We start from the raw sequence: 27,491 nt of genomic DNA, 5'->3' as shown, positions 1-27,491 counted from the left end.
TGTGGGGGGGGTGTGGAATAAGGAGAATGTATAGGGGGAATACCCATATGGGGGAGAGGGAGGGGAGAGAATGGGGGCTTATGGACAGGAAACTGGGAAGGGGAATAATGTTTGAAATGTAAGTAAAGAAATATATCTAACAAAAAATTAAAAAGAAAACAAAATTGGGCTTTTGGTTAACATGAGATGAGCTGGCAGAGGCAATAGCAATTCCATTTTTTTTTTAGAATTTTTCTAGTGAAAGCTGCACCATCTGGAGATCTATGGAGTGCAAACACAGTTCTTTTAAGAATTTTTCATCTCTCCTTTAGAATTTTTTTCTAGTACGATATCTGACCTTCAGAAATCCCTTAGAGAGCTGTCACAGTTCTTTTAGAATGTTTCCTAGTGGCTATCTGAAGAGCAAACACAGATCTTTTAGATTTTTCCTTTTTTTTTTTTTTTTGGCCTTCTGATTTTGATTGGAAAAATTCAAGAATTACTTTTAGAATTTTTCTAACGGGATTTCTGCATTGAGTCAGAAGATGCAAGAATTTTTTTATAGTCGCTTTTCTGACTTTAGTCAGAAAACCCATGTGCTATCCGGAGAGCTTTGAGAATTTTTACTAGCAGAGAGAGCTGTACTGAGCAGAAAGCTAGCTGTCTCAACCAGAGTTTAGAATAGGAAAAAAAATAAGAGAGAGGTGGGGGTGGAGAGAGAGGAGTGGAGGACTCTGAAAAGCCGAAAGCTCTCAGAGCAGACTGTTAAGTCAAGAGCTATCTACAGAGAGCTGTCTAGGGAACCATCTTGAGTAGAACATAGCCATCAACTTGGACTCATGCCCCTTCTCTCAGGACCCTTCTCCAAGCTGAGGTCAGTCCTTGGCACACCTGCTACAGAGATTCCTCACCGGACAGCTCATTCAACCTGGAAACAGCATTTTTAGGCTAATAATACCAGATGAGGTCTATCCTCCACCTCAACCGAATAGAACAAGCTGCCCTCATCCTTAAATATAACTGGAACACCAGGCTTCAAACAATTGCCTTTCCTAACAACAGTTTTCCTCCTGGAGTAACCCTGAACCAGCCACTTGGAAACATATAAAATAAAAATGCAATTTAAATTTTTAATGATATATTGTCATTTTATGTGCATTGCCATTTAGCCCGGGTGTTATGTCTGTGAGAGTGTCAAACTCCTGGAACTGGAGTTGCTCGCAACTGTGAGCTACTGTCTGGGTGCTGAAAATTGAAGCTGCGTCCTCTAGAAAGCAGGGAGTACTCTGAGTTGCTGAGCCATCTCTCTAGTACCATAATCTAAAATTTTTTAAAGCACGGGTTTGCACAGCAAAAGCTTTGTTGCAAACTGACGCTTGTTCCAGGATGTTCTTTTGGCGCGTGTTCCAGCATTTCTAAACGCATTGCTCTCTGTCGACTCACAGATGAAATTTGAAGAACAATAAAGCCATGCTAGAGAAGAGTTGAATTTACATAATTTAACTGAGGTTAGGATGACCATCAACTTATGAAGTACCAATTTATGATTTTTCAATGCTTAAGTGATGGGAAAGAATGAATGCTTGGGAGAAATTCTCTTTTATTGTATACAGTACCAGTGACCTCAACTGCCAAGCATCTATTCAGAAATGTAGAAACTGATTTCAAACCACGTGTTGGAGCACACGTGTACAGTCGCAGCTATCAGGAAGCCAAAGCAGGAAGATCAGGAATACATGGCCAACCTGGACTGCAATCAGGCCTCTGCTAAGGAAAAAACCAAAATCGTTATAGTTTAATATAACCTATGAATTAAGAGATATTTAGTGCACAGCATAAAGCTAGTATATTGTACCTGATATAACCTCAGTGTAAGTAATCTGATGCACATAGAAAACCATTCAGATTTCAATATGATATTTGCACTTATACCCTTACAAGTCAGTACCCCTTCTGCTCCAATTTCAGATAACAGGTCCTGAGTCACCAGACCAGAGGTGCTGGGGCTGGCAGATTGTTCAAGTGGACCTCTACAGAAGCTTCACCCTAGTTGTTACTGGGATCCTATGAGTGCTACTGAGTGTAACTAACCCTGCGTCTATGACCTCGCACAGGTCATGGAGTGCTGAAGAGAACAAGGGGGCCACCCATAAACAGGAAATAGTAGGTGTTCAGGTTGGATGTCAGCGATGGGAGGTACCAAAGATTATCATTTTGAGCTTCCTTGACAACCCACCTGCCCAGGGCTGCAGAGTCCTGGGTCCCTCTGTGTCTTAGATATGATTTTATTGTTGTGAAGAGACACCATGACGATTTATAAAACAAAACATTTAATTGGAGCAGGCTTTCAGTTCATAGGTTTTGTTTATTAAAATCATGGGAAGCATGGCACTGTGCAAGAAGACATGGTGCTGGAGAGGAGCTGAGAGTTCTTTATCTCAATCCACAGACAGCAGGAAGAGAGAATGGCACTGGTCTGGCTTGAAACCCCAGTGGCATACTTCCCTCAACAAGGCCACACCTCTCAATAGAGTCATTCCCTATGAGCCTATTGGTACCATCTTTATTCAAACTACCACAAGATAGGACCACTAATCCACTTTCTCCTCCATTCACACTATTTCCACCCACATGGCTCAAAGTAAAATCTCTCAGCAAATTTGTGCCAGAATCACTACCCTAATCCACAACTGTCTCATTTACACACACACACACACACACACACACAGAGAGAGAGAGAGAGAGAGAGAGAGAGAGAGAGAGAGAGACAGACAGACAGACAGACAGACAGACAGACAGACAGACATAGGGATGGAGGGAGGAATGGAGGGATGGAGAGAGGGAGAGAGAGAGAGAGAGAGAGAGAGAGAGAGAGAGAGACATAGGGATGGAGGGAGGAATGGAGGGACAGAGGGAGGGAGAGAGAGAAATATACACATAATTAAAAATATTTTTTAGAGGTAGAAAAAAGTCTTTGGCTTTGCTATTCCTCACTGTATGTGCTATCAGTCTTTGTTTTCTTATGTATGTATGTATGTATGTATGTATGTATGTATGTATGTATGTTTGTATGTATGTAGACCCTTTTCTCTATCTGTTTATTTATTTTGAGTTTTGAGACAAAGTTCCTCTGTGTGAGAGAGCCCTGGCTGTGTTTTTTTTTTTTTGGTTCTTTTTTTCGGAGCTGGGGACCGAACCCAGGGCCTTGTGCTTCCTAGGTAAGCGCTCTACCACTGAGCTAAATCCCCAGCCCCGTGTTTTTTTTATGTATGTATGTATGTATGTATGTATGTATGTATGTATGTATGTATGTATTTAGGTCCTTTTTCTATCTATCTATCTATCTATCTATCTCTTTGTCTATCTATCTATTTATCTATTTATTTATTTTGGATTTTTGAGATAAATTTCCTCTGTATAACAGAACCCTGGCTGTCCTGGAACTTGCTTTGTAGACTAGGCTGGCCTAAATTCACAGAAATCTGCCAGCCTCTGCCTCCCAAGTGCTGGTGTAAAAGGCATGTGCTGCCACACTGCCTATGCTTTCTTTGTTTTTTGTTAATTTACTAATGACTTTTTTTTCCATGAGCACATTATACAAAGGTTAATTTATATGTATCCAGTGGAGGACTAAACTAGGGATGAATGTCTTTTCTACCACCCTGAAGCATCTTCCTTATATTTATTGGTGTACATTTCTCTGTCCATTTGTGACCCTTGTGTTTATTTCCTCTAAAAGAGTTATTGTTTACTCATGTGTATGCACGTGTGTATGTGCGTGTAGGTGCAGGTGCCTTTGTAGGCCAGAAGAGGGCGCCAGCTCCCCTGGTGCTGGAGTTACAGGAGCTGTAAGCATGGATGCAAGAACCAAACTGGTTTTCTGCAAGAACAGCAACACTCGTCCAGCTGAACCATCTGGGGCTGGAGAGTTGGTTCAGAGGCTAAGAGTGTTTGTAACTTTTGCAGAGGTCCTAGGTTCAGTTTCTAGCACCCACATGGTGTCTCCTACCAGTCAAACTCCAATCCCAGTAGATCCTCTTCTAACCTCAGTGAGCACAAGGTATGCATGTGATACATATGTACACACACAGGCAGGCAAAATACTAATACACATTTAAAAACTATCTTTCCACCCCCCATTTTCTTTTTCTTATGAGAAAACTCTATTCTCACACCGTAAGATATGTTTGGCTGTGACTTTTTAAAGCGCTCATGTTTTGTGTTTCATCTTTTAATGTATAGCCTGATTACTATACATTACATGGAAAACAGTGGCATGTGCACATTTCTAGGTAAATACTAGTTTGTCTATGAGCCATGTGTTAAGATAGATTGTGATTCCTACCACTGTTAAATACCTCCTCTGTTGTGAATGAATTTCTTGTTTACATAGGGATATACTGTTTTCCTTTCCTGTGGCTTCCTGTTGGTATTAGTCTACCTGTCTTATTCGGTTGTTCTTTTTCAGCTATCTGTCAATACTATAAGAGTGTGTGAGGGTGTGTCTCTGTGTGTCCCATTGCATACAATACATGGAGTCCACTGATCAAAGATTGTCATTCAAATGCCTGCCAATTACTTTTCCACCTCATTGTCTTGAGACAAGGTCTCTTCACTGATCCTCAAGTTCTACTGTCTGTCGAGCAAGCCCGTTATCCACCTATATCTACACCTCCCCCATCCTAGACATTACAAACATCTACAGTAATACTCAGCTTCTTCATGGGTGCTGCAGGAGTCTGCCCTCAAGTCCTCAGGCTTGCATAGCAAGCATGTTACCCACTGACCTATCTCCCTTGCCCAAGGATAATGTCTTTTTTTTGTAATTTTTTTCCTTTTTCTCCATTTTTATTAAATTGGGTATTTCTTATTTACTTACCAATTGTTATTCCCTTTCCTGGTTTCCAGGCCAACATCCCCCAACCCCTCCCTCTCCCCTTCTATATGGGTGTTCTCCTCCCCATCCTTCCCCCATTACTGCCCTCCCCCCAAGAATCACATTCACTGGGGGTTCAGTCTTGGCAGGACCAAGGGCTTCCCCTTCCACTAGTGCCCTTACTAGGCTATTCATTGCTACCTATGAGGTTGGAGCCCAGGGTCAGTCCATGTATAGTCTTTGGGTAGTGGCTTAGTCCCTGGAAGCTCTGGTTGCTTGGCATTGTTGTTCATATGGTGTCTCAAGCCCCTTCAAACTCTTCCAGTCCTTTCTCTGATTCCTTCAACAGGGGTCCCGTTCTCAGTTCAGTGGTTTGCTGCTGGCATTCGCCTCTGTATTTGCTGTATTCTGGCTGTGTCTCTCAGGAGCGATCTACATCTGCTTCCTGTTGGCCTGCACTTCTTTGCTTCACCATCTTATCTAGTTTGGTGGCTGTATATGTATGGGCCACATGTGGGGCAGGCTCTGAATGGGTGTTCCTTCAGTGTCTGTTCTAAACTTTGCCTCCCTAACCCCTCCCACGTGTATTCTTGATCCCCTTTTAAAGAAGGAGTGAAGCATTCACATTTTGGTCATCCTTCTTGAGTTTCATGCACATTTGAGTTTCTGTACATTTAAGGTAATTCAAGCATTTGGGCTAATATCCACTTACCAATGCGTGCATACCATGTGTGTTTTTCTGTGATTGGGTTACCTCACTCCGGATGATATTTTCCAGTTCCATCCATTTGCCTATGAATTTCATAAAGTCATTGTTTTTGATAGCTGAGTAGTATTCCATTGTGTAGATGTACTACATTTTCTGTATCCATTCCTCTGTTGAAGGGCATCTGGGTTCTTTCCGGCTTCTGGCTATTGTAAATAAGGTTGTTATGAACATAGTGGAGCACGTGTCTTTGTTATATGTTGGGGCATCTTTTGGGTATATGCCCAAGAGAGGAATAGCTGGATCCTCAGGTAGTTCAATGTCCAATTTTATGAGGAACCTCCAGACTGATTTCCAGAATCAGTCTGCACTCCCACCAAAAATGGGGGAGTGTTCCCCTTTCTGCACATCCTCACCACCATCTGCTGGCACCAGAGTTTTTGATCTTAGCCATTTTCACTGGTGTGAGGTGGAATCCCAGGGTTGTTTTTATTTGCATTTCCCTTATGACTAAAGATGTTGAACATTTCTTTAGGTGTTTCTCAGCCATTTGGCATTCCTCAGCTGTGAATTCTTTGTGTGGCTCTGAGCCCCATTTTTAATAGGGTTATTTGTCTCCCTAAGGTCTAACTTCTTGAGTTCTTTGTATATTTTGGATATAAGCCCTCTATCTGGTGTAGGATTGGTAAAGATCTTTTCCCAATCTGTTGGTTGCCGTTTTGTCCTAACAACAGTGTCCTTTGCCATACAGAAGCTTTGCAGTTTTATGAGATCCCATTTGTCGATTCTTGATCTTAGAGCATAAACCATTGGTGTTCTGTTCAGGAAATTTTCTCCAGTGCCCATGTGTTTGAGATTCTTCCCCACCTTTTCTTCTATTAGTTTGAGTGTATCTGGTTTGATGTGGAGGTCCTTGATCCACTTGGACTTAAGCTTTGTACAGGGTGATAAGCATGGATCAATCTGCATTCTTCTACATGCTGACTTCCAGTTGAACTAGCACCATTTGCTGAAAATGCTATCTTTTTTCCATTGGATGGTTTTGGCTCCTTTGTCAAAAATCAAGTGACCATAGGTGTGTGGGTTCATTTCTGGGTCTGAAGACCCAGAAATGTCTTAACCAGAAGATTTGCAATTTCTTTATTATAATAGACAATCTAATAGTTTTTTCCAAATACAGTAAATATTTTCGACATTTATTATACATAATAGATTTGATAAAGTTTTCATGTTTTATATTAGTATATACTAGTAATACCAATAATAGGTTTCATAATGATGTGTATACCCTATTCAGTCCCACAGTCTTCTTTCCTGGTTTCTCTCATTGTAACGTTCACCTTCCTCTTCTATTTTCATATTTTTTTAATGTGGAGTCTGCAAATGATACAAATGAGGTAGAAAGCTGTTTGAGGCTCACTTATTTCACTTCATATAATAGACTTTAATTCATTTTTAACATTTCATCTTGATGTCCAAATAATATTACATTTTATATATATTTCCTTTATTCATTCTTTCCTTTTTTATTAGCGGTTGAACCCAACTCTCTATATGTGAATAAGTGCTTTACCCAGCTGCATGCTGAAACCCAAAGATGTGTTTTGTTAGACCAGCCAGATGTGTTTTTTCTCATCCCACTCCCCTACTTGACTTTCAAGACAGGATTTCTCTGTGTAGTGCTGGCTGTTCTAGAACTCACTCTGGGTTGGGGATTTAGCTCAGTGGTAGAGTGCTTGCCTAGCAAGCGCAAGGCCCTGGGTTCGGTCCCCAGCTCTGAAAAAAAATTAAAAAAAAAAAAAACAGAACTCACTCTGTAGAGCAGGCTGGCCTTGAACTCACAGAAATCTGCCTACCTCTGCCTCCTGAGTGATGGCATCTAAGGCATGCACCATCACCTCCCAGCCAGCAAAGGTATTTTTGGAGAATGATAGAATTATATAAATATATGAAGGGAGCTGTGTTAGAGAGTTCAATGTCAACTTGATACAAGGTATCATCATCCGAGAGAAGGGAATCTCAATTAAGAAAATGCTTCCATAAGACTGACTTGTAGGCAGGCTCATTCAGCATTTTCTTAATTATTAATTGATAAGGAAGGTCCAGCCTATTATGGGTGATGCCATCACTGGGCTTATGGTCCTGGGTTCTGTAAGAAAATAAGCTGAGCAAGCCAGTAAGAAGCACTCCTCCATAGTCTCTGCATCAGCTCCATCCTCCAGGAATCAGCCCTGCTTGAGTTCCTGTCCTGACTTCCTTCAATGATGTCCAAGAGTAATATGAAAGTATAGGCTAAACAAACCCTACAAACTCTTCCCCAACTTCCTTTTTGGTCATGATGTTTCACTGCAGTGATAGTAACCCTAGAACAGAGACAATATATTGGGAAAACAGACTTCTTTTTTCCTCCTCCTCCTCCTCCTGTTCCTCCTCCTCCTGTCCTTCCTCCTCCTCCTCATCTTCTTCTGGTTTTTTGGAGACAGGGTTCCTCTGGCTGTCCTGAGGATAGACAGTGTAGCACTGGTTATCTTGGAACTCTCTCTGTAGACAAGACTGGCTCCAAACTAAAAGATCCTCCTGTTTTTATCTCCTGAGTGCTGAGATTAAAGATGTGTACCACCACTGCCCAGCCATTGAGCTCTTTCTTCTAATTTGGAATTTGACATTTTAAAACCTTTAATGCTTTCCTATTAGCCTACAAATGATCTTTCATATCTTTTAAATGTGTAAGGTAAGCTTTGCTAAAACACTTGACGTAAAGGCTTCCAAAAGTTGCCTCTTTATACAGTCTCACATGATACGCTTGCTATTTCACATATCAATTGTCTCAAGAGAAGTTAAATATTATCTGAATTAATCATCCAGAGTTCATTTGGGGTTTGATCAGGTAGGCTTCCTCTGGTGAACATGTCAGAAATTTTAAAATATTCAGAGAAATTATGAGTTAAATAAAAGTATATTATTGTGATTACTGTGCTTCCTCTTCATGCATGGCTATATTGTCTGTCCCAATAATAATCCCCACATACTGATAAAGATTAACATTTTCTAATATTTAATTTATGCATATGCATGTGCCTGTTTCTGTACATACTATGCGCATACAGGTGCTCGAAAGGCCAGAAAAGGATATCAGATACCCTGGATCTAGAATTGCTGTTGACTCTGGGCCACCTAATGTAAGTTCTGAGAATTAAACTCAGGTCTTCTTTAAGAACAGGAAGTTTTCTCAACGTTTGAGCCACCTCTCTAGTCTCCTGAAATTAATTCCTAAGAATTTATAATCACAGATGTGTCAGGATAGCTGCTATCAATGCTATTCCGTGTCCTAAATTGTAACAATATGTCTGTTAAAAAACTCAATAAATCCACTTTATATTGGGGTGACTCTGCAGACTAATGTGTGGTTCCATTTTATTGTTTCTTCTCAGATAATTGAAGCTTAGTGTAAGAATTTTGGCAGGGTTCAGTGGGGTTACCAGTAAGGACGGAAAGTGTGTAGTTGGCAAGTCATAAAGTGAAGACCTTGAGAACGCAACATGATGTTAACTTCTTCTTAATTGATAATAGGTCACCAAGGCTGATCTAACTCCTTCCGGAAATATGCTTTAGGAACATGCAACATATTTCAAATGTGAACTATGTTGAGGATGTGGCTGCAAACCTCAGACTGAGAGAGTGGGCACTGCTAAATCCTTCCCAAGAGAAGCTCCATAGTGATGTGGTACAGAAAAACTTCAGTAACGTGGCTGCTCTTGGTAAGAATGAGATCTTCACGGGGTGGAACTAATGATGAAACTAGTATTTATTCTCCTTCAGTATACTTTTATGATGTTTAAAGTAAAAAATACCTGTTCATGTTATGAGATGACATGTTACGTCATGAGGGACTTATTACATTTTCCCCCAAGATTTCTATAATTTTGGAGAATAAACTGAACAGATTCCAGTTATTCCTCACAAAAACAACTATTTATTGGTTATTGTATTTGTTTATATTTCAAATGTTATCTCCCTTCCCAGTTTCCCCTCCACCAACCCCCTACCCCATCTCCCCACCCCCTGCTTATATGAAGGTGCTCCCCACCCACCCACCCATTCCTGATTCACTACCCTAGCATTCGCCCACATTGGGGCATCAAGACTACACAGGACCAGGGGCCTCTCCCCCGACTAATGTCCAACAAAGCCATCCTCTACTACATACGCAGCTGGAGCCATGGGTATTCTTTAGTTGATGGTCTAGTCCCTGGGAGCTTTGGGGTGGGGGTGGGGTCTGGTTGGTTGATATAGTTGTTCTTCTTATGGGGTTGCAAAACCCTTCAGCACCTTCAGTCTGTGCCTCAACTCCTCCATTGGTGTCCCCGTGCTCAGTCTGATGGTTGGCTTCAAGCAGAGCCTCTCAAGGGACCACTATACCAGGCTCCTGTCAGCAACTGTTTCTTGGCATCAGTAATAGTGACCGGGTTTGGTGTCTGCAGATGGGATATATCCCTAGGTAGGGCAATCTTTAGATGGCCTTTCCTTCAGTCTCTACTCCACTCTTTGTCCCTGTGTTTCCTTTAGTCAGGAGATGGGTGGGTGGCTCCATCCTTCAACCATGGGCCTTGTCTAGCCCCTGGATATGGTCTATACAGATTCTCTCCCTACTAATGTTCAGCTAATGTCATCCCCATTGGGTCCCTGGAGTCTCTTGCTCTCCTGGCATCTGGGACTTTCTAGTGACTACCTCCAGTTCCCCATCTTCGCTGTTACACACCTCCATTCAACTTCCTGACCCTCTGTAACTCTCCCCTTCTCCCATATCTGATCCTGACATCCTTTTTCCCTTGACCTCCTCTCTCCCTCCCAGGTCCTTCCCTCCCTCTACCTGCTGTGATTATTTTGTTCCTCCTAAGTAGGACTGAAGCATCCACATTTTGGTCTTCCTTCTTCTTGAGCTTCATATTGTCTGGGAGTTGTATCCTGGATATTTCAAGCTTTTTGCCTAAAATCCACTTATTAGTGAGTACATACCATGTGTGTTCTTTTGTGAATGGGTTACCTCACTCAGGATGATATTTTTCTAGTTCCATCCATTTGCCTAAGAATTTCAAGTAGTCATTGTTTTTAATAGCTGAGTAGTACTTCATTGTGTAAATGTACCACATTTTCTGTATCCTTTCCTCTATTGAGGGACATCTGGGTCTTTTCCAGGTTCTGACTATTATAAATAAGGCTGCTATGAACATAGTGGAGCAAGTGTCCTTGTCATATGTTGGAGCATCTGTTGAGTATTTGCCCAGAAGAGGTATACTGGATCCTAAGTTAGTACTATGTCCAATTTTCTGAAGAATCTCCAAACTGATTTCCAGAGATATTGCAATCCCACCGAAAATGGAGGAGTGATCCTCTTTCTCCACATCCTTGCCAACATCTACTGTCACCTAAGTTTTTGATCTTAGCCATTCTGACTGGTATGAGGTGGAATCTCAGGGTTGTTTTGATTTGCATTTCCCTGATGACTAAAGATGTTGAACATTTCTTTAGGTGCTTCTCTGCTGCTTGAGATTCCTTAGTTGAGAACTCTCTGTTTAGCTCTGTACCCTGTTTTTAATAGGGTTGTTTCTCTGAAGTCTAACTTCTTGAGTTCTTTGTACATATTGGATAATAGCCCTCTATTAGGTGTAAGGTTGGTAAAGATCTTTTCTCAATCTGTTGGTTACTGTTTTATCTTATTGACAGTGAGTGTCCTTTCCCTCACAGAAGGTTTTCAATTTTAAGAGCTACCATTTGTCAATTCTTGATCATAGAGCATATGCTATTGGTGTTCTCTTCAGGAAATTTCCCCCTGTGCCAATGTGTTTGAGGCTCTTTCCCACTTTCTCTTCTATTAGATTCAGTGTATCTGGTTTTATGTGGAGGTTCTTGATCCACTTGGACATGAGCTTTGTACAAGAAGGTAATAATGAATTGATTTGCATTCTTCTGCATACTGACCTCCAGTTGGAACAGCACCATTTGTTAAATATGCTATCCTTTTCCCACTGGATGGTTTTGGCTTCTTTGTCAAAGATTAGGTGTGCAGGTTTAGTTCTGGATCTTCATTTCTACTCCATTGATCTACCAGCCTGTCTTTGTACCAATACCATGCTTTTTTTTAATATCACTATTGCTCTGTAGTACAGCTTGAGGTCAGGGATGGTGAACTTCTCCCAGAAATTCTCCTACTCTTGAGAATAGTTTTCACTCTCCTGGGTTTTTTGTTATTCCAAATGAATTTGAAAATTACTCTTCTAATCTCTGTGAAGAATTGAGTTGGAATTTTGATGGGAATTGCATTAATAAAAGCATGTGCTTTTAAATTTTCAAAATTACTTTTATTTCTTGTGTATATATGTATGTATTCTGGTGCTATGACATTAGCAGAAGACAACTTTCAGGAATTGGTTCTTCCTTTCATCACAGGACTCAGTTCACCAACAAGTGCCTTTCCCCACTAAGCCACCTCATCAGTCTTAAGATGCTTTCATTTTTAGGGGCTGGAGAGATGACTCAATGCTTAACAGTATTTGTTTCTTTTCCGAAGAGCCAGAGCTCAATTCCTAGCACCCACATAGTGACTTAAAACCATCTGTGACCAGTTGCAGAAGATCCGATGCACACTTTTGGCCTCCACAGGTATTGTATGCATATGGTGCACAAATATACACATAGCAAAACTCCCATACACATAATATTTGAGTTGTTTTAGAAGAGAAACAATAAATAAATGGGAGTGATAAACACATTTATAATTCTCAGAACATTTCCATCGGGTTTTACAATTTCTAGAGAATTCTGTGCAAATTATATCACATTTTTAAAACTGCTTATTTCTAGAAGTGGACTGCATGAAGAAACCTCACAGGATTTTGAAGGTACTTATTATAACCGAGTTGTCTTTTCCCATTCCCAAAAGACTTTGATCCAGTGTGTATTCAAACGTATGGTCCAGTAGAAGACTTCTGTACACTATTGTAGTCAGCAGTTCCATTCATAGTGTGGGATTAAAAAGGTTTTCTTTAATGTATTACATTTATTTATTTATTATTTTATTTATATGTGGGGGGGGGTTGCACAGTGCAAGTGTGGAGGTCAGAGACGACCTGCAAGAGTTGGTTCTTTCCTTCTCCTGTATGGGTCCTGGGAAAGAATTCATGTCATCACTCTTGGTGGCAAAAACCTTACTCACTGACTCATCCCATCATCCCCATTCTTTTAAACTTCTGAAATGAAATAACTAGAGATGTCCCTCCACAGGTCACATGACACCATTTCCCTCATTACCCAATAGCATGTTTGCCAGAATGGACTTGTGATAACTGAAACTTCCCACACTCTATACCAAAAGACACCTTCAAGTGTGGACACTTATACATTTTTGAAAGAAATCACGGCAAGACGATATGCCACACTTGCTTGTGCCCATATGATTTTTCTCCGTGGAAGTTTAGTCAGTCAAGACTCAAAATGGATAAAAGGCTTTCTCACATAGTTTGCATCATAGAGGGAGTTTCCATCATAGACAAATCATTTCATGACAAAGGAAACTGTGAGTAGTAAGTTTGCCCATATTGATGGTATTCACAAGGCATAGAAAGTTTCTGATGCTAAAACAAAATATGGACAAAGACAACTTACAAGCATGCTCATTTTTTCTTGGTTTGAAGGAGAACAGTTCACCGTAGCAGGGAAGGCTTGAGGATAAATGCTGGTAATCTGACAGTTTTGTCCTTTCTCCAGTTTTATTCAGTCTGGGCCCCAGCTCTGAGATAGCACAATGAAATCCAAAATGGATCTTCCTTCACCAGGTAAACCTCCCTGCATATGCCTCAGAGGCTTTTCAATAAGTGATTCTCTTAGGTGATTACAGATCCAGCCAACCTGACAATAAAAATTCATAACAAGTCTACTTCTTGTCAAACTGACACTCAGAAGCACCCTGTTTAATTATAAGGTTCTATCCCTGGCCCTAAAAGATTTGTGGCCACCTCATAAAGCAAAAATAATCCATTCTAACTTCAAAAGTTCCCAGCGTCTTAGTACCTTAAACACTTAAAGTGTCAAAGTCTCTTCTGAGATGGAAGGCAATCTTGGAACTGTGAGCCCTTAGGGAAAAGAAGTTATAAAACTTAAGATACAATGATATACAGTAAACATTTACATTCCAGGGGTTGGGGGTTTAGCTCAGTGGTAGAGCGCTTGCCTAGGAAGCGCAGGGCCCTGGGTTCGGTCCCCAGCTCCGAAAAAAAAAAAAAAGAACTAAACATTTACATTCCAAATTGGGAAACTGGGAACACAGCATAGACAGATTGTGCCTAAAGCAAAACCAAAACCTAGAAGAACAATCACCAAATCCTGAAGATCTGTGTCAGCACCTAGGGCTATTGGTGATATCATCTGAGATTCATTAGCCTTGCACACACACCCACTCCTCCGTTTCTGTTACTGGTTGTACTTCCTGACTCCTCGGCAGACCAGCTATGGTCCTGATGACTCCTAGAGTCTTCACTGCCACTCAGGGCTCATGGTCACAGCTTCCCAGCAACGATAATGAGGCCTCATTTTGGGTCATTTGAATGTGCTATACATCACCTTCCTTGTAAAGAATCAAACTGTAATGCGTATCAGCTGGGTTTAGTGGACCTTAAACAAGCCTCCACAACTAAGGACTTGCATTTTACATACATGCAAAACACTATATGAAGGATTATTTCACATTCTGCTGCTAGCTTAACATGTGGGCTGGCCCGCTTCTAGCAGAACTATAACAGCCTGTGTGTCTTGGTGGTTGAACCAGAAAAAATGTTTCACTTCAGTCTCTCTTTTCACATAACCTCCTATATTTACAATTTGGAGTCTTCAATGAGTCAGTGTGTCCTCCATATATCCTTCCTATTGTCCCAATGTAAAATTCATGGTTTATTCTTAATTATGCTAATCTTTTTAACAATGACTGTGCCCTCCACCACCATGAATTCCGTTTCTGCAACAGTAACCCTGCTTACATAGTTTTCTCCACAAACTGTACATTTTTCATCTCTGTCTCTATCTGTCTCTGTCTGTCTCTGTCTCTCTGTTTCTCTCTCTCTCTCTCTTTCTATCTGTCTCTGTCTGTCTCTGTCTCTCTGTTTCTCTCTCTCTCTCTCTCTCTCTCTCTCTCTCTCTCTCTCTCTCTCTCTCTCTCTCTCTCCCCCCTGCCCCCGTCTCTCTGCAAGCCCAGGTAAGAGTGATGAGCAATGACCATGACACACTGAATTCAAATTTCCTTGGTCCAATAAAATATGTCCTTTAATTCAACCTCACACAAATTCTTAGGACGTGAGCAGAAGTCTGGTCTAGTCCCTGATAGATAACCCATTCCTTTCTGAAACCTAATAGGCAGAGTCTTTATGTTATGGATTTCTATGAGCTTCCATACTCTGACCAAATTAACATCTAAGCTGTTCACATCATTGTAGGGCTTCTCTAGCTCACAGAGTCACACTTCTTTTGTACAGGGTGAATTTGTTCATGTCTTTGCAAGGAACTGCACTGCAAGAAGGATTTCCCACATTGCTCGCATCTACACGGTTTCTCTCCCCTGTGAATCTTTTCGTGGTACCAAAGTGAACTGTGGTAAGTAAAGGCCTTGCCACATTGCTTGCGTACATATGGTTTCTCTCCACTATGAACCCTCTCATGGTCCCGAAGGGAACTGTGGAGAGTAAAGGCTTTACCACACTGACTACACACAAAAGCTTTAACTGTAGTATGTGTTTGCTCATATCTCTGAACCTGATTCATAGAAGGAAAACCTTTCCCACACTGCCTACATACATTTCTCGCCATTGTGAATCCTTGCATGACGTTGAAGGGAACTGGAAAAGGTGAAGGCTTGCCCAAATGGCTTACATACGTAAGGTTTCTCTCCATTGTGAGTTCTTTCATGGTGCTGAAGAGAACTGTAAAAAGTAAATACTTTTCCACATTGCTTACACACACAAGGTTTCTCTCCATTATGAATCTTTTCGTGGTACTGAAGGTAACTGTTTTTAGAGAAAGTTTTCCCACATTGTTTACACACATAAGTTTTTATTCCAGTATAAGTTTGTTCATGCCTTTGAACCTCACCAGAGCATGAAAAGAGTTTCCCACAATGCTTACATTCACAGGACTTCTCCCTACTATGAATTTGTTCATGTCTCTGTAAGGATCTGCACAACATGAAGCTTTTTCCACACAGTTTGCATGCATAAGGTTTCTCTCCAGTGTGGGTTCTTTGATGGTGATAAAGAGAATTCTGTGTTCTGAAGGCTTTACCACATGGCTTACATACATAGGGTCTCTCTCCATTATGAGTTCTTTCATGGTGATGAAGGGAATTGTATGTAGTAAAGGCTTTACCACATTGTTCACATATATAGGGCTTTTCTTCACTGTGAATCCTTTCATGGCATCTCAAGTAATTGGAATGAGTGAAGGCTTTCCCACAGTGCTTACAATCATAGGGTTTCTCTCCACTGTGGATCCTTTCATGATACTGAAGAACAATGTGAACATAAAAGGCTTTACCACATTGTTTACAATCATAAGGCTTCTGTCCGCTGTGAACTCGTTCATGTCTTTGCAGGTGTCTGTACAAGATGAAGGATTTTCCGCACTGCTTACGTTCATACGGTTTTCTCCTCTGTGAATTTTCTCATGGCATCGGAGGGACTTCAGTTTGGGTTTTCATGTGCCTCCGAAGGGGAAAACTCAAGCCGTTTCTACAGTCTTTACATTCATAGAGTGGCTTTGCATATTTCTGATACTCATAGGGTTTGTGTCCATTTTGAACCCTGATAGTCTTAAAATTCTTCTAAACTCTTACCCACCCAATCTATTTCTATTCCCATAAACAGCCTAGTGCAATCAAATACCCTGCCTTTTTAGATGATGTCTCTTTTTCAAACCTAAATCCACACCACAGCACACATATTTTCTAGATTATCAATTTTTGCCTAAAAATATGAATAGTTTAACTGATTAGTACCAAATAATATTTTTTTGAGGGAGTCAAGGGGTGAGACAGGTAAGCAGACTGGCCTGTCTACTTCAGGATGACTTTGTGACAATGCTCCTGCCTCAAATTACACGCATTTTCTAACACATAAGGTTTGGAAAACTTGTTAAGGAGACTTTCCTGCAGTTTCCGTGCTTCTAAGACTGTGATATTGACCCATCCTCTGCTGTGTGAGCCAGCACACAGTGCCTTCGTTTATTGTCAACCTGAGAACAAGCTGATCTCCAGTGACAACACTAGAGTCTAATTTTGCTTCCCTTTTTTGGTGTTTCCTAAAAGTAGAGACTTTAACTGCCTAACTCTTGACATGCCATGCCTAAAGACCTTGAGAACTACTATTTCAATATGTTCAGACAAAGTTGGGCATTACCTTAGTCAGTATTTTTTTTTAAAGAGCAACGTGTAGGGGCTGGAGAGAGAATTCCAGTGATTAAGAATACTGTCTGCTGCCTGCCCCACATGTGGCCCATACATATACAGCCACCCAATTAGACAAGATGGATGAAGCAAAGAAGTGCAGGCTGACAGGATGGGGAGGGGAACACCCATATAGAAGGGGAGGGGGCACGTGTCAGAGGACTTTTGAGGGGAAGTCAATTCTCTCTTATCACATGGATTCCTGGGACTGAACTTGTAAGTCATCAAGCTTGTCAGTAAGCACCTTTACCCACTTAGCTATCTCACTGTCCCCACCAACTCTCTCTCTATCTATCTATCTATCTATCTATCTATCTATCTGTGTGTGTGTGTGTGTGTGTGTGTGTGTGTGAGAGAGAGAGAGAGAGAGAGAGAGAGAGAGAGAGAGAGAGAGAGAGTCAAAGAACGACTTCAGATATTCACCTTCTACCTTGTTTCCAGGTTAGCTAGCTCAACAGCTCCAGAGTATTCTGTCTTCACCGTTCACCTTTCCACAGGAACACTAGAGTTACAAGTGTACACTACCACACTTGCCTTTTCCACAAGTTCAGGGAACTCATATTTAGATCCTTACACTTACAATGGCAAGTGCCTTATGCACAGAGCCATCTCCTCCACCCTAGGCACTTAGGTTAAAAAGAGAAAATATCTATTGTTTAAAGATTTCAATAAAACTGAATCTCAGATTCAGGGTTTATAAATATTGGAGGAAGAAAGATCATAAGACAAACAGAGATTACTGCTTAACAAGTAAATCTGCCAAGCACGGTAGCCAACTCTTATAACACTAGTACTCAGGAGAACTGCCACAAGATTGAGGGTAAATTGATCCAGAAATCGAATTAATTTCCCCTACTTCTGAGATTCTTGTTTCCAGTAATATTCTGAAGACTGAACCCTAAAATTCCATTTGAAGTCACCAGTCGGCCAGGAAAAAGAGACATCTTGGTGGTGGTGGTGTTCTTATATCCGTCAGAGGCAGAGCAGATGGCTGTCTTTGTTCATCATAGTTTGAAGCCTGGCTTGGTGGCCAAAGCTGTCATATGCCTAGGACTCACAAAAAATAAAATAAAATCATATCCAGGCAGCAAAGCAGAAGAGGAGGAAGACAGACAAAAGTCCTGCAGACTGCCACACCACCCACATACCTGCCCTCCAGAACACCACACAGGCAAGCCACAGGAACCCGATTGTGACCATGGAACATGGATGGACGAGGTCACCCAGGAGCCTGGCAGCTGCATGGACAGCTTGCAGCAGGAAACACCGCAATGTGTGAATCTGTGTTGGTCATGTGGGAGAAAAAGAGAAATGGTGCAGCTTGAGCATTATGAAGAGAGGTGGAACTGGAGATTCTAGGTGTTGAAGAGTAGCCTGCTGCTGCTGCTGCTGTTGTTGTTGTTGTTGTTGTTGTTGCTATGACTGTGCCATTCTAAAACATGAATTGTAGAGATGGCAATATCATGTTGTAATGTTTAAAGGTTACACTGTGTGCCCAAAACACACTGTGCTGGCCAAGGCCTGGTACTCCTTTTAATGTGGTCAATTTTTCTTGTCCTTTGAGATTGTTTGCCTCCCTTAATATGTAAGAGTTTAGAATGCAGAACCATTCCTACCTGTCTTCTCAATACCAGCATCTAACTAGTGATAACCCACAAGTATCCAAAAAAGATAATTTCTGTTAGAAGTAAACAGTAAGGTCACAGGATATATGCAAAGATTTCTCCCAACCTCAGCACAACTTTCCTCTAGAAAGCGACACAGGGGCCAATATTCACTCCAAAAAAAACTTGGTTGCTACGGGTAGCCTGGGCCCTCATTGTTTGACAACTCTAAAAATCAGGGCTAAAAATGAACAGAAAGTTTATATTGAGGTTATGATATGCCATAAAACTTTCAAGACAAATTCTCAAGCAAAGACATTTTGATAAGATGTCTGTAGTTGGGGCTGGGGAGATGGCTCAACATTTAAGGGTACTGGAAGTTCTTCCAGAAGACCTACACAGTGGCTCACAGCTATCTATGGCTCTGGTTGCCTGGGATCCAATGCCCTCTCTGGCCTCCACTGGCACCACATAGTCACATAATACAAACAACACAAGTGCAGGCAAAACATCTATACATAAAAATAAAAGTAAAGAAATATGGTTGTGGTTAAAGAAAGTAAGATACCAAGGATGTTTTCCATAAGCACATCAGGTCTGCTTTCCAAACATGTGAGGAAAAAGGGGGCTTTTTAAAACTGTTTCATGGCTACGGTCCAGACACTGCTGGGATCTGAAGGGACCAAGTCAAACAGTTCCCTGCACCCAAATCCCGTGGCAGGGAGAGTTAGAACTTCAGAGGGGCAGACATGCCTGGGAAGCCAGAGGAGACTACTCTCTTCCCACATTTCTGAGCCTAGAGGAAAACGCCTAGTGCCATCTGGGCCCCCTGTGCACAGAGTCCCAAGTGAAAGTGGGGCAGGCCCTTCTGGTTGCTGCCCTCACAGAGAGCTGAAACCCAGATCTGAGAAGCAACTCCAGGCCTGAGACCAGAGGCAAGACCAACTTTTCTTCTCCAAGTAACCTTCCTGGTGGACTCAGTACACACACACACACACACACACAGGAACACCTGAAGACCAGTAGACAGGAATGACCATAAGCCTGAAAGTAGAACACTCTGTTCCCATAACTGGCTGAAAGAGAACAGGAAAACAGGTCTACAGCACTCCTGACACATAGTCATATAGGACAGCGTAACCACTGTCAGAAATAGCAGAACAAGGTGACACCAGAGAAAAGGTGATGGCAAGAGACAAGCACAGGAACCCAAGCAACAGAAACCAAGACTCCATGGCATTATCGGAGACCAATTCTCCCAACAAAGCAAACACTGAATATCCAAATACACCAGAAAAGCAAGATCTAGATTTAAAATAACATTTAATCATGATGATGGAGGACTTAAAGAAAGACATAAAGAAATCCCTTAGAGAAATGCAGGAAAACACAAATAAACAAGCAGAAGCCTATAAAGAGGAAATGGAAAAATTCCTGAAAGAATTACAGGAAAACACAATGAAACAGGTGAAGGAATTAAAAATGGAAATAGAAGCAATAAAGAAAGCACAAAGGGAGACAACGTTGAATATAGAAAACCAAAGGAAGAGGCAAGGAGCCGTAGATACAAGCATCACCAACAGAATGCAAGAGATAGAAGACAGAATCTCAGGAGCAGAAGATTCTATAGAAATCATCGACACAACTGTCAAAGATAATGTAAAGCAGAAAAAGCTACTGGTCCAAAACATACAGGAAATCCAGGACTCAATGAGAATATCAAACCTAAGCATAATAGGTATAGAAGAGAGTGAAGACTCCCAACTCAAAGGACCAGTAAATACCTTCAACAAAATCATAGAAGAAAACTTCCCTAACCTAAAGAAAGAGATGCCCATAAGCATACAAGAAGCCTACAGAACTCCAAATAGATTGGACCAGAAAAGAAACTCCTCCCGTCACATAATAGTCAAAACACCAAATGCAAAAAGTAAAGAATATTAAAAGCAGTAAGGGAAAAAGGTCAAGTAACATATAAAGACAGACTTATCAGAATCACACCAGACTTCTCGCCAGAGACTATGAAAGTCAGAAGATCCTGGACAGATGTCATACAGACCCTAAGAGAACACAAATGCCAGACCAGTTACTGTATCCAGCAAAGCTCTCAATTAACATAAATGGAGAAACCAAGATATTCCATGACAAAATCAAATTTGCACAATATCTTTCTACAAATCCAGCCCTACAAAGGATAATAAATAGTAAAGCCCAACACAAGGAGGCAAGCTACACCTTACAAAGAAAGAAACTAATCGTTTTGCAACAAAACAAAGAGAAGACAAGCACAAACATAATCTCACATCCAAACACGAATATAACAGGAAGCAACAATCACTATTCCTTAATATCTCTCAACATCAATAGACTCAATTCTCCAATAAAAAGACACAGATTGACAAACTGGATACGCAATGAGGACCCAACATTTTGCTGCCTACAGGAAACACACCTCACAGACAAAGACAGACACTACCTCAGAGGCTGGAAAACAAATTTCCAAGCAAATGGTCTGAAGAAGGAAGCTGGAGTAACCATTCTAATATTGAATAAAATCACTTTTCAACCAAAAGTCATCAAAAAAGATAAGAAAGGACACTTCATATTCATCAAAGGAAAAATCCACCAAGATGAACTCTCAATTCTAAATATTTATGTTCCAAATACAAGGGCAACTACATACATAAAAGAAACCTTACTAAAGCTCAAAACACACATTGCACCTCACACAATAATAGTAGGAGATTTCAACACCCCACTCTCATCAATGGACAGGTCATGGAAACAGAAATTAAACAGAGACATAGACAGACTAAGAGAAATCATGAACCAAATGAACATAACAGATATTTATAGAACATTCTATCCCAAAACAAAAGAATATACATTCTTCTCACCACCTAATGGTACTTTCTCCAAAATTGACCATATAATTGGTCATAAAACAGGCCTCAACATTTAATGGAAAGATAGAAATAATCCCATGTGTCCTATCAGACCACCATGGGCTGGTCTTCAACAACAATAAGGGAAGAACGCCCACATATACAGGGAAATTGAACAATGCTCTACTCAATGATAACCTGGTCAAGGAAGAAATAAAGAAAGAAATTAAAGACTTCTTAGAATTTAATGAAAATGAAGGTACAACATACCCAAACTTATGGGACACAAGAAAGCTGTGCTAAGAGGAAAACGCATAGCTCTGAGTGCCTGCAGAAGGAAACAGGAGAGAGCACACATCAGCAGCTTGACAGCACATCTAAAAGCTCTAGAACAAAAAGAAGCAAATAAACCCAGGAGGAGTAGAAGGCAGGAAATAATCAAACTCAGAGCTGAAATCAACCAAGTAGAAACAAAAAGGACTATACAAAGAATCAACAGAACCAAAAGCTGTTTCTTTGAAAAAATCAACAAGATAGATAAACCCTTATCCAGACTAACGAGAGGACACAGAGAGTATGTTCAAATTAACAAAACCAACAATGAAAAGGGAAACATAACAACAGAATCAGAGGAGATTAAAGAAATCATCAGATCTTACTACAAGCCTATATTCAAAAAAACTTGAAAATCAGGAGGAAATGGACAATTTCCTAGACAAATACCAGGTACTGAAGTTAAACCAGGAACAGATAAACCACTTAAATAACCTTATAACTTCTAAAGAAATAGAAGCAATCATTAAAAGTCTCCCAACCAAAAAGAGCCCAGGTCCAGATGGGTTCAGTGCAGAATTCTATCAGACCTTCATAGAGGACCTCATACCTATACTATCCAAACTATTCCACAAAATTGAAACAGATGGAGCTCTACTGAATTCCTTCTATGAAACCACAATTATTCTTATACCTAAACCACACAAAGACACAACAAGAAACTTCAGACCAATTTCCCTTATGAATATCGACACAAAGACACTCAATAAAATTCTTGCAAACCGAATCCAAGAGCACATCAAAATCATCATCCATCATGATCAAGTAGGCTTCATTCCAGGGATGCAGGGATGGTTTAATATATGGAAAACCATCAACATAATCCACTATATAAACAAACTGAAAGAACAAAACCACATGATCATTTCATTAGATGCTGAGAAAGCATTTGACAAAATTCAACACCCCTTTATGATAAAAGTCCTGGAAAGAATAGGAATTCACGGCCCATACCTAAACATAGTAAAAGCCATATACAGCAAACCAGTAGCTAATATTAAGCTAAATGGAGAGAAAATTGAACAATTCCACTAAAATCAGGGACTAGACAAGGCTGCCCACTCTCTCCCTACTTATTCAATATAATTCTCAAAGTCCTAGCCAGAGCAATCTGATAACAAAAGGAGATAAAAGGGACACAGATTGGAAAGGAAGAAGTCAAAATATCACTATTTGCAGACGATATGATTGTATACTTAAGTGATCCCAAAAGTTCCACCAGAGAACTACTAAAGCTGATAAACACCTTCAGCAAAGTGGCTGGGTATAAAATTAACTCAAATAAATCAGTAGCCTTCCTCTACACAAAAGAGAAACAAGCGGAGAAAGAAATTGGGAAACGACACCCTTCATAATAGTCCCAAATAATATAAAATACCTCAGTGTGACTTTAACCAAGCAAGTTAAAGATCTGTATGAGAAGAACTTCAAGCCTCTGAAGAAAGAAATTGAAGAAAGTCTCAGAAGATGGAAAGATCTCCCATGCTCATGGATTAGCAGGATTAACATAGTAAAAACGGCCATTTTACCAAAAGCGATCTGCAGATTCAATGCAATCCCCATCAAAATACCAATACAATTCTTCAGAGAGTTAGACAGAACAACTTGCAAATTCATCTGGAATAACAAATAACCCAGGATAGCTAAAAGTATCCTCAACAATAAAAGGACGTCTGGGGGAATCACTATCCCTGAACTCAAGCAGTATTACAGAGTAATAGTGATAAAAAACTGCATGGTATTGGTACAGAGACAGACAGATTGACCAGTGGAATAGAATTGAAGACCCAGAAATGAGCCCACACACGTATGGTCACTTGATTTTTGACAAAGGAGCCAAAATCATCCAATGGAAAAAAGATAGCATTTTCAGCAAATGGTGCTGGTTCAACTGGAGGTCAGCATGTAGAAGAATGCAGATCGATCCATGCTTATCACCCTGTACAAAGCTTAAGTCCAGGTGGATCAAGGACCTCCACATCAAATCAGATACACTCAAACTTATAGAAGAAAACGTGGGGAAGCATCTCGAACACATGGGCACTGGAGAAAATTTCCTGAACAAAACACCAATGGCTTATGCTCTAAGATCAAGAATCGACAAATAGGATCTCATAAAACTGCAAAGCTTCTGTAAGGCAAAGGACACTGTTGTTAGGACAAAACAGCAACCAACAGATTGGGAAAAGATCTTTACCAATCCTACAACTGATAGAGGGCTAATATTCAAAATATACAAAGAACTCATGAAGTTAGACCTTAGGGAGACAAATAACCCTATTAAAAAATGGGGTTCAGAGCTAAACAAGGAATTCACAGCTGAGGAATGCCGAATGGCTGAGAAACACCTAAAGAAATGTTCAACATCTTTAGTCATAAGGGAAATGCAAATAAAAACAACCCTGAGATTCCACCTCACACCAGTGAGAATGGCTAAGATCAAAAACTCAGGTGACAGCAAATGCTGGCGAGGATGTGGAGAAAGAGGAACACTCCTCCATTGTTGGTGGGATTGCAGTCTGGTACAACCATTCAGGAAATCAGTGCCACACTCACTCCAGTAGAGTCTGTATGACATGAAGCTCTTGTGCTTCATTTCTATCCAGAACAGAGGCATGTGCCTGGAATGGCTTGGCCTCCTGGAGGTCCTGGCAGTCTCCCTACATAAAGATGATGACCAGGGTCTATTCTTGCGGTGGAGGTGCCTTCTGTGTTCTAGCCTTGGTGATTTTAGCAACTTTAAGCCTGTCAGCAATATCTGATTTTAAGAATATAGCAGTGTGGGAAGATGGTCATGAACCTTTAGATGTCTCTGGAACTGAAAGTTCAGAGTAGGAAACGTCTCACACCATCGTGATCCTGATGAACTCAACGGCTGCGATGAATTCAACTGCTGCAGCCATTAGTTCCCAGCAAATAGGAGAGAAATTAATTGCAGTTACTAACAACATGACTGTTCCAGAAAAGCTTTCCCCCCTTTTGGAAAAGTTTTGTTTAGCATGATTCAAAAGAGTACTGATTCTTTTAGAAAGATAGTGGATAAGTTCCAACAAGTTGAACAAACTTATCAAGAGTTAATTATGGTTACAACAGTTTCCTTACTATTCTGAGGGGCCATAAATATAGTGTTTAAACTTTATTATGACAAAGATAAATGATGGATGCATGCCTGGTGCCCACAAATCTGGCAGTATAACTGCAGTTTTTTTTTTTAACTATTGTTTGCGGATGAGAATTGTTTCCAAGACTGTATGTTTAGCTCTCCTCTTTGCAAGGGACATTTGGTGGGGTAATGAATAAGAGCTGGATGATTGCCAATTATGATGTACTTGCTCTAACTGCTGAAATCTATGCCAAGAAGTAAAGCTTTTCGCAGCAGCACACACCTCGAGTTTGTGTCTGTCTGTCGCGCCGAATCCGTTCTCTACCTGAAATCCAAGCCTTGGTCCCTCTGCTGACACACTCCCCTGGGTGGTCTGCAGCAAATCAGTCTGGAGGTTCCTCAGAAAATTGGACAATGAACTACCTGAGGACCCAGCTATACCTCTCTTAGGCATATACCCAAAAGATGCCCCAACATATAACAAAGACACATGTTCCACTATGTTCACAGCAGCCTTATTTATAATAGCCAGAAGCTGGAAAGAACCCAGATGCCCTTCAACAGAGGAATGGATACAGAAAATGTGGTACATCTACACAATGGAATACTACTCAGCTATCAAAAACAATGACCTTATGAAATTCATAGGCAAATGGAATGAACTAGAAAATATCATCCTGAGTGAGGTAACCCAATCACAGAAAAACACTCATGGTATGCACTCACTGATAAGTGGATTTTAGCCCAAATGCTCGAATTACCCCAGATCCACAGAACACATGAAACTCAAGGATGACCAAAATGCAAATGCTTCGCTCCTTCTTTAAAGGGGGAACAAGGGGTTGGGGGTTTAGCTCAGTGGTAGAGCACTTGCCTAGCAAGCACAAGGCCCTGGGTTCGGTCCCCAGCTCCGAAAAAAATAAATAAAAAAAAGGGGGGGAACAAGAATACCCTTGGGAGGGAATAGGGAGGCAAAGTGTAGAACAGAGGCAGAAGGAACACCCATTCAGACCCTGCCCCACATGTGGCCCATACATATACAGCCACCAAACTAGATAAGATGGATGAAGCAAAGAAGTGCAGGCTGACAGGAACCAGATGTAGATCTCTCCTGAGAGACACAGCCAGAATACAGCAAATACAGAGGCGAATGCCAGCAGCAAACCACTGAGCTGAGAACGGGACCCCTGTTGAAGGAATCAGAGAAAGGACTGGAAGAGCTTGAAGGGGCTCGAGACCCCATATGAACAACAATGCCAACCAACCAGAGCTTCCAGGGACTAAGCCACTACCCAAAGACTATACACGGACTGACCCTGGGCTCCAACCTCATAGTTAGCAATGAATAGCCTAGTAAGGGCACCAGTGGAAGGGGAAGCCCTTGGTCCTGCCAAGACTGAACCCCCAGTGAATGTGATTCTTGGGGGGAGGGGGGTAATGGGGGGAAGATGGGGAGGGGAACACCCATAGAGAAAGGGAGTGGGAGGGTTTAGGGGAATGTTGGCCCGGAAACCAGGAAAGGGAATAACAATCGAAATATAAATAATACCCACGTTAATAAAGGTGGAGAAAAAATAAATAAATAAATATGTTTTGTTATTAGCCTATGGAGAAAGGACAGCTATAGAAAGGAGTGTGAGTCAGATGCTGTGTTTGTACGAATGGCTGATAATAGTGACTTCAATTATAATAGGAAGGGTGTTTGGGCATGTGGAAAGGTAAGTGGAAAACTGAGGATTTGTAGGGCCCTTGCTATGGTTCGACTATATGTAGTCCATTGTGAAAATAAGCTGGAAATGTATCACCAACTAGGAAATGTTGAGAGTTGGGACCTGAGCAGGGAGGATGGCTCCATGGTTATAAAGCACCTACGACCAAACCTGAGGATGTCGGCTCAGTCTCTAAGGTTCACAAGATAGAAGAAAAGAACCAACTCCTGCAATCTGTCCTCCAACCTCCTGTCACATTTCATGGAATGCACTTGCCTACACACACACACACACACACACACACACACACACACACTCAATGAGTAAATAATGCAAGAGTACTGTTTATTCAAAAGGAGGGGCCGAGTGAAAACTACTCAGCCCTCACTAATGGACCACTGGATTCCTGTCATGCATGAGCGACCTATAATGGGTCTGCCATAAGATTAAAGCAATTAAGCATCTCCTGAACTGCACACACTCCTTTTTTTTATGGTGATTAAAACGGTACACGGAGGGATGGGGATTCTGACATGTTCGCACACACTCTGCCTTAGTTGACACTCCTTCCTACTTTCCTCTCCAGCACCATCAGCACCAATCGCCCCTTTCACTTTCACATCTCCTGTATTCTGAGCTGTTTTGCTTGCCTTCCTCAACCCAACCTACCACGCTCTGGTTTCTAGTTTCATGGCCTGTAACCCAGGTTGACTCCAACACACAAACACATTTACAAAAGCCTTAAGTTTGAATCTGTATAAGAAAGAGAAAATGTTATATATGCTAGGGTCTGGGATGCCTCGATATCATAATT

The 27,491-nt window shown here is 41.1% G+C and overlaps 1 protein-coding gene across 1 annotated transcript; it reads right to left on the bottom strand.

Annotated features, from left to right (window-relative positions):
- Positions 1 to 15,050: 15,050 nt before the first annotated feature.
- LOC148004477 (uncharacterized) lies at positions 15,051 to 24,768 on the bottom strand. The gene is made up of 3 exons (XM_087559907.1): positions 24,715 to 24,768; positions 15,402 to 16,251; positions 15,051 to 15,322 (listed from the first exon to the last, which is right to left on the bottom strand). Exons 1-3 carry the CDS (start codon positions 24,766 to 24,768, stop codon positions 15,051 to 15,053), a joined length of 1,176 nt encoding a protein of 391 aa, XP_087416033.1.
- Positions 24,769 to 27,491: the final 2,723 nt, after the last annotated feature.

Source organism: Rattus norvegicus, chromosome 7 (genome assembly GCF_021556685.1).
Source record: "Rattus norvegicus strain SHRSP/BbbUtx chromosome 7, alternate assembly SHRSP_T2T, whole genome shotgun sequence".
Lineage (NCBI taxonomy): Eukaryota > Metazoa > Chordata > Mammalia > Rodentia > Muridae > Rattus > Rattus norvegicus.
This window is presented reverse-complemented; position numbering and strand designations above follow the sequence as displayed.

Coding starts and splice junctions, on each gene's coding strand:
- LOC148004477 (XM_087559907.1), bottom strand. CDS start 24,768: ATGGCTGCAGCAGTTGAATTCATCGCAGCCGTTGAGTTCATCAGGATC. Junction 16,252..24,714: donor AGTTCATCAGGATCACGATG/GTGTGAGACGTT, acceptor GAAAATTCACAG/AGGAGAAAACCGTATGAACG. Junction 15,323..15,401: donor GATTCACAATGGCGAGAAAT/GTATGTAGGCAG, acceptor CTACAGTTAAAG/CTTTTGTGTGTAGTCAGTGT.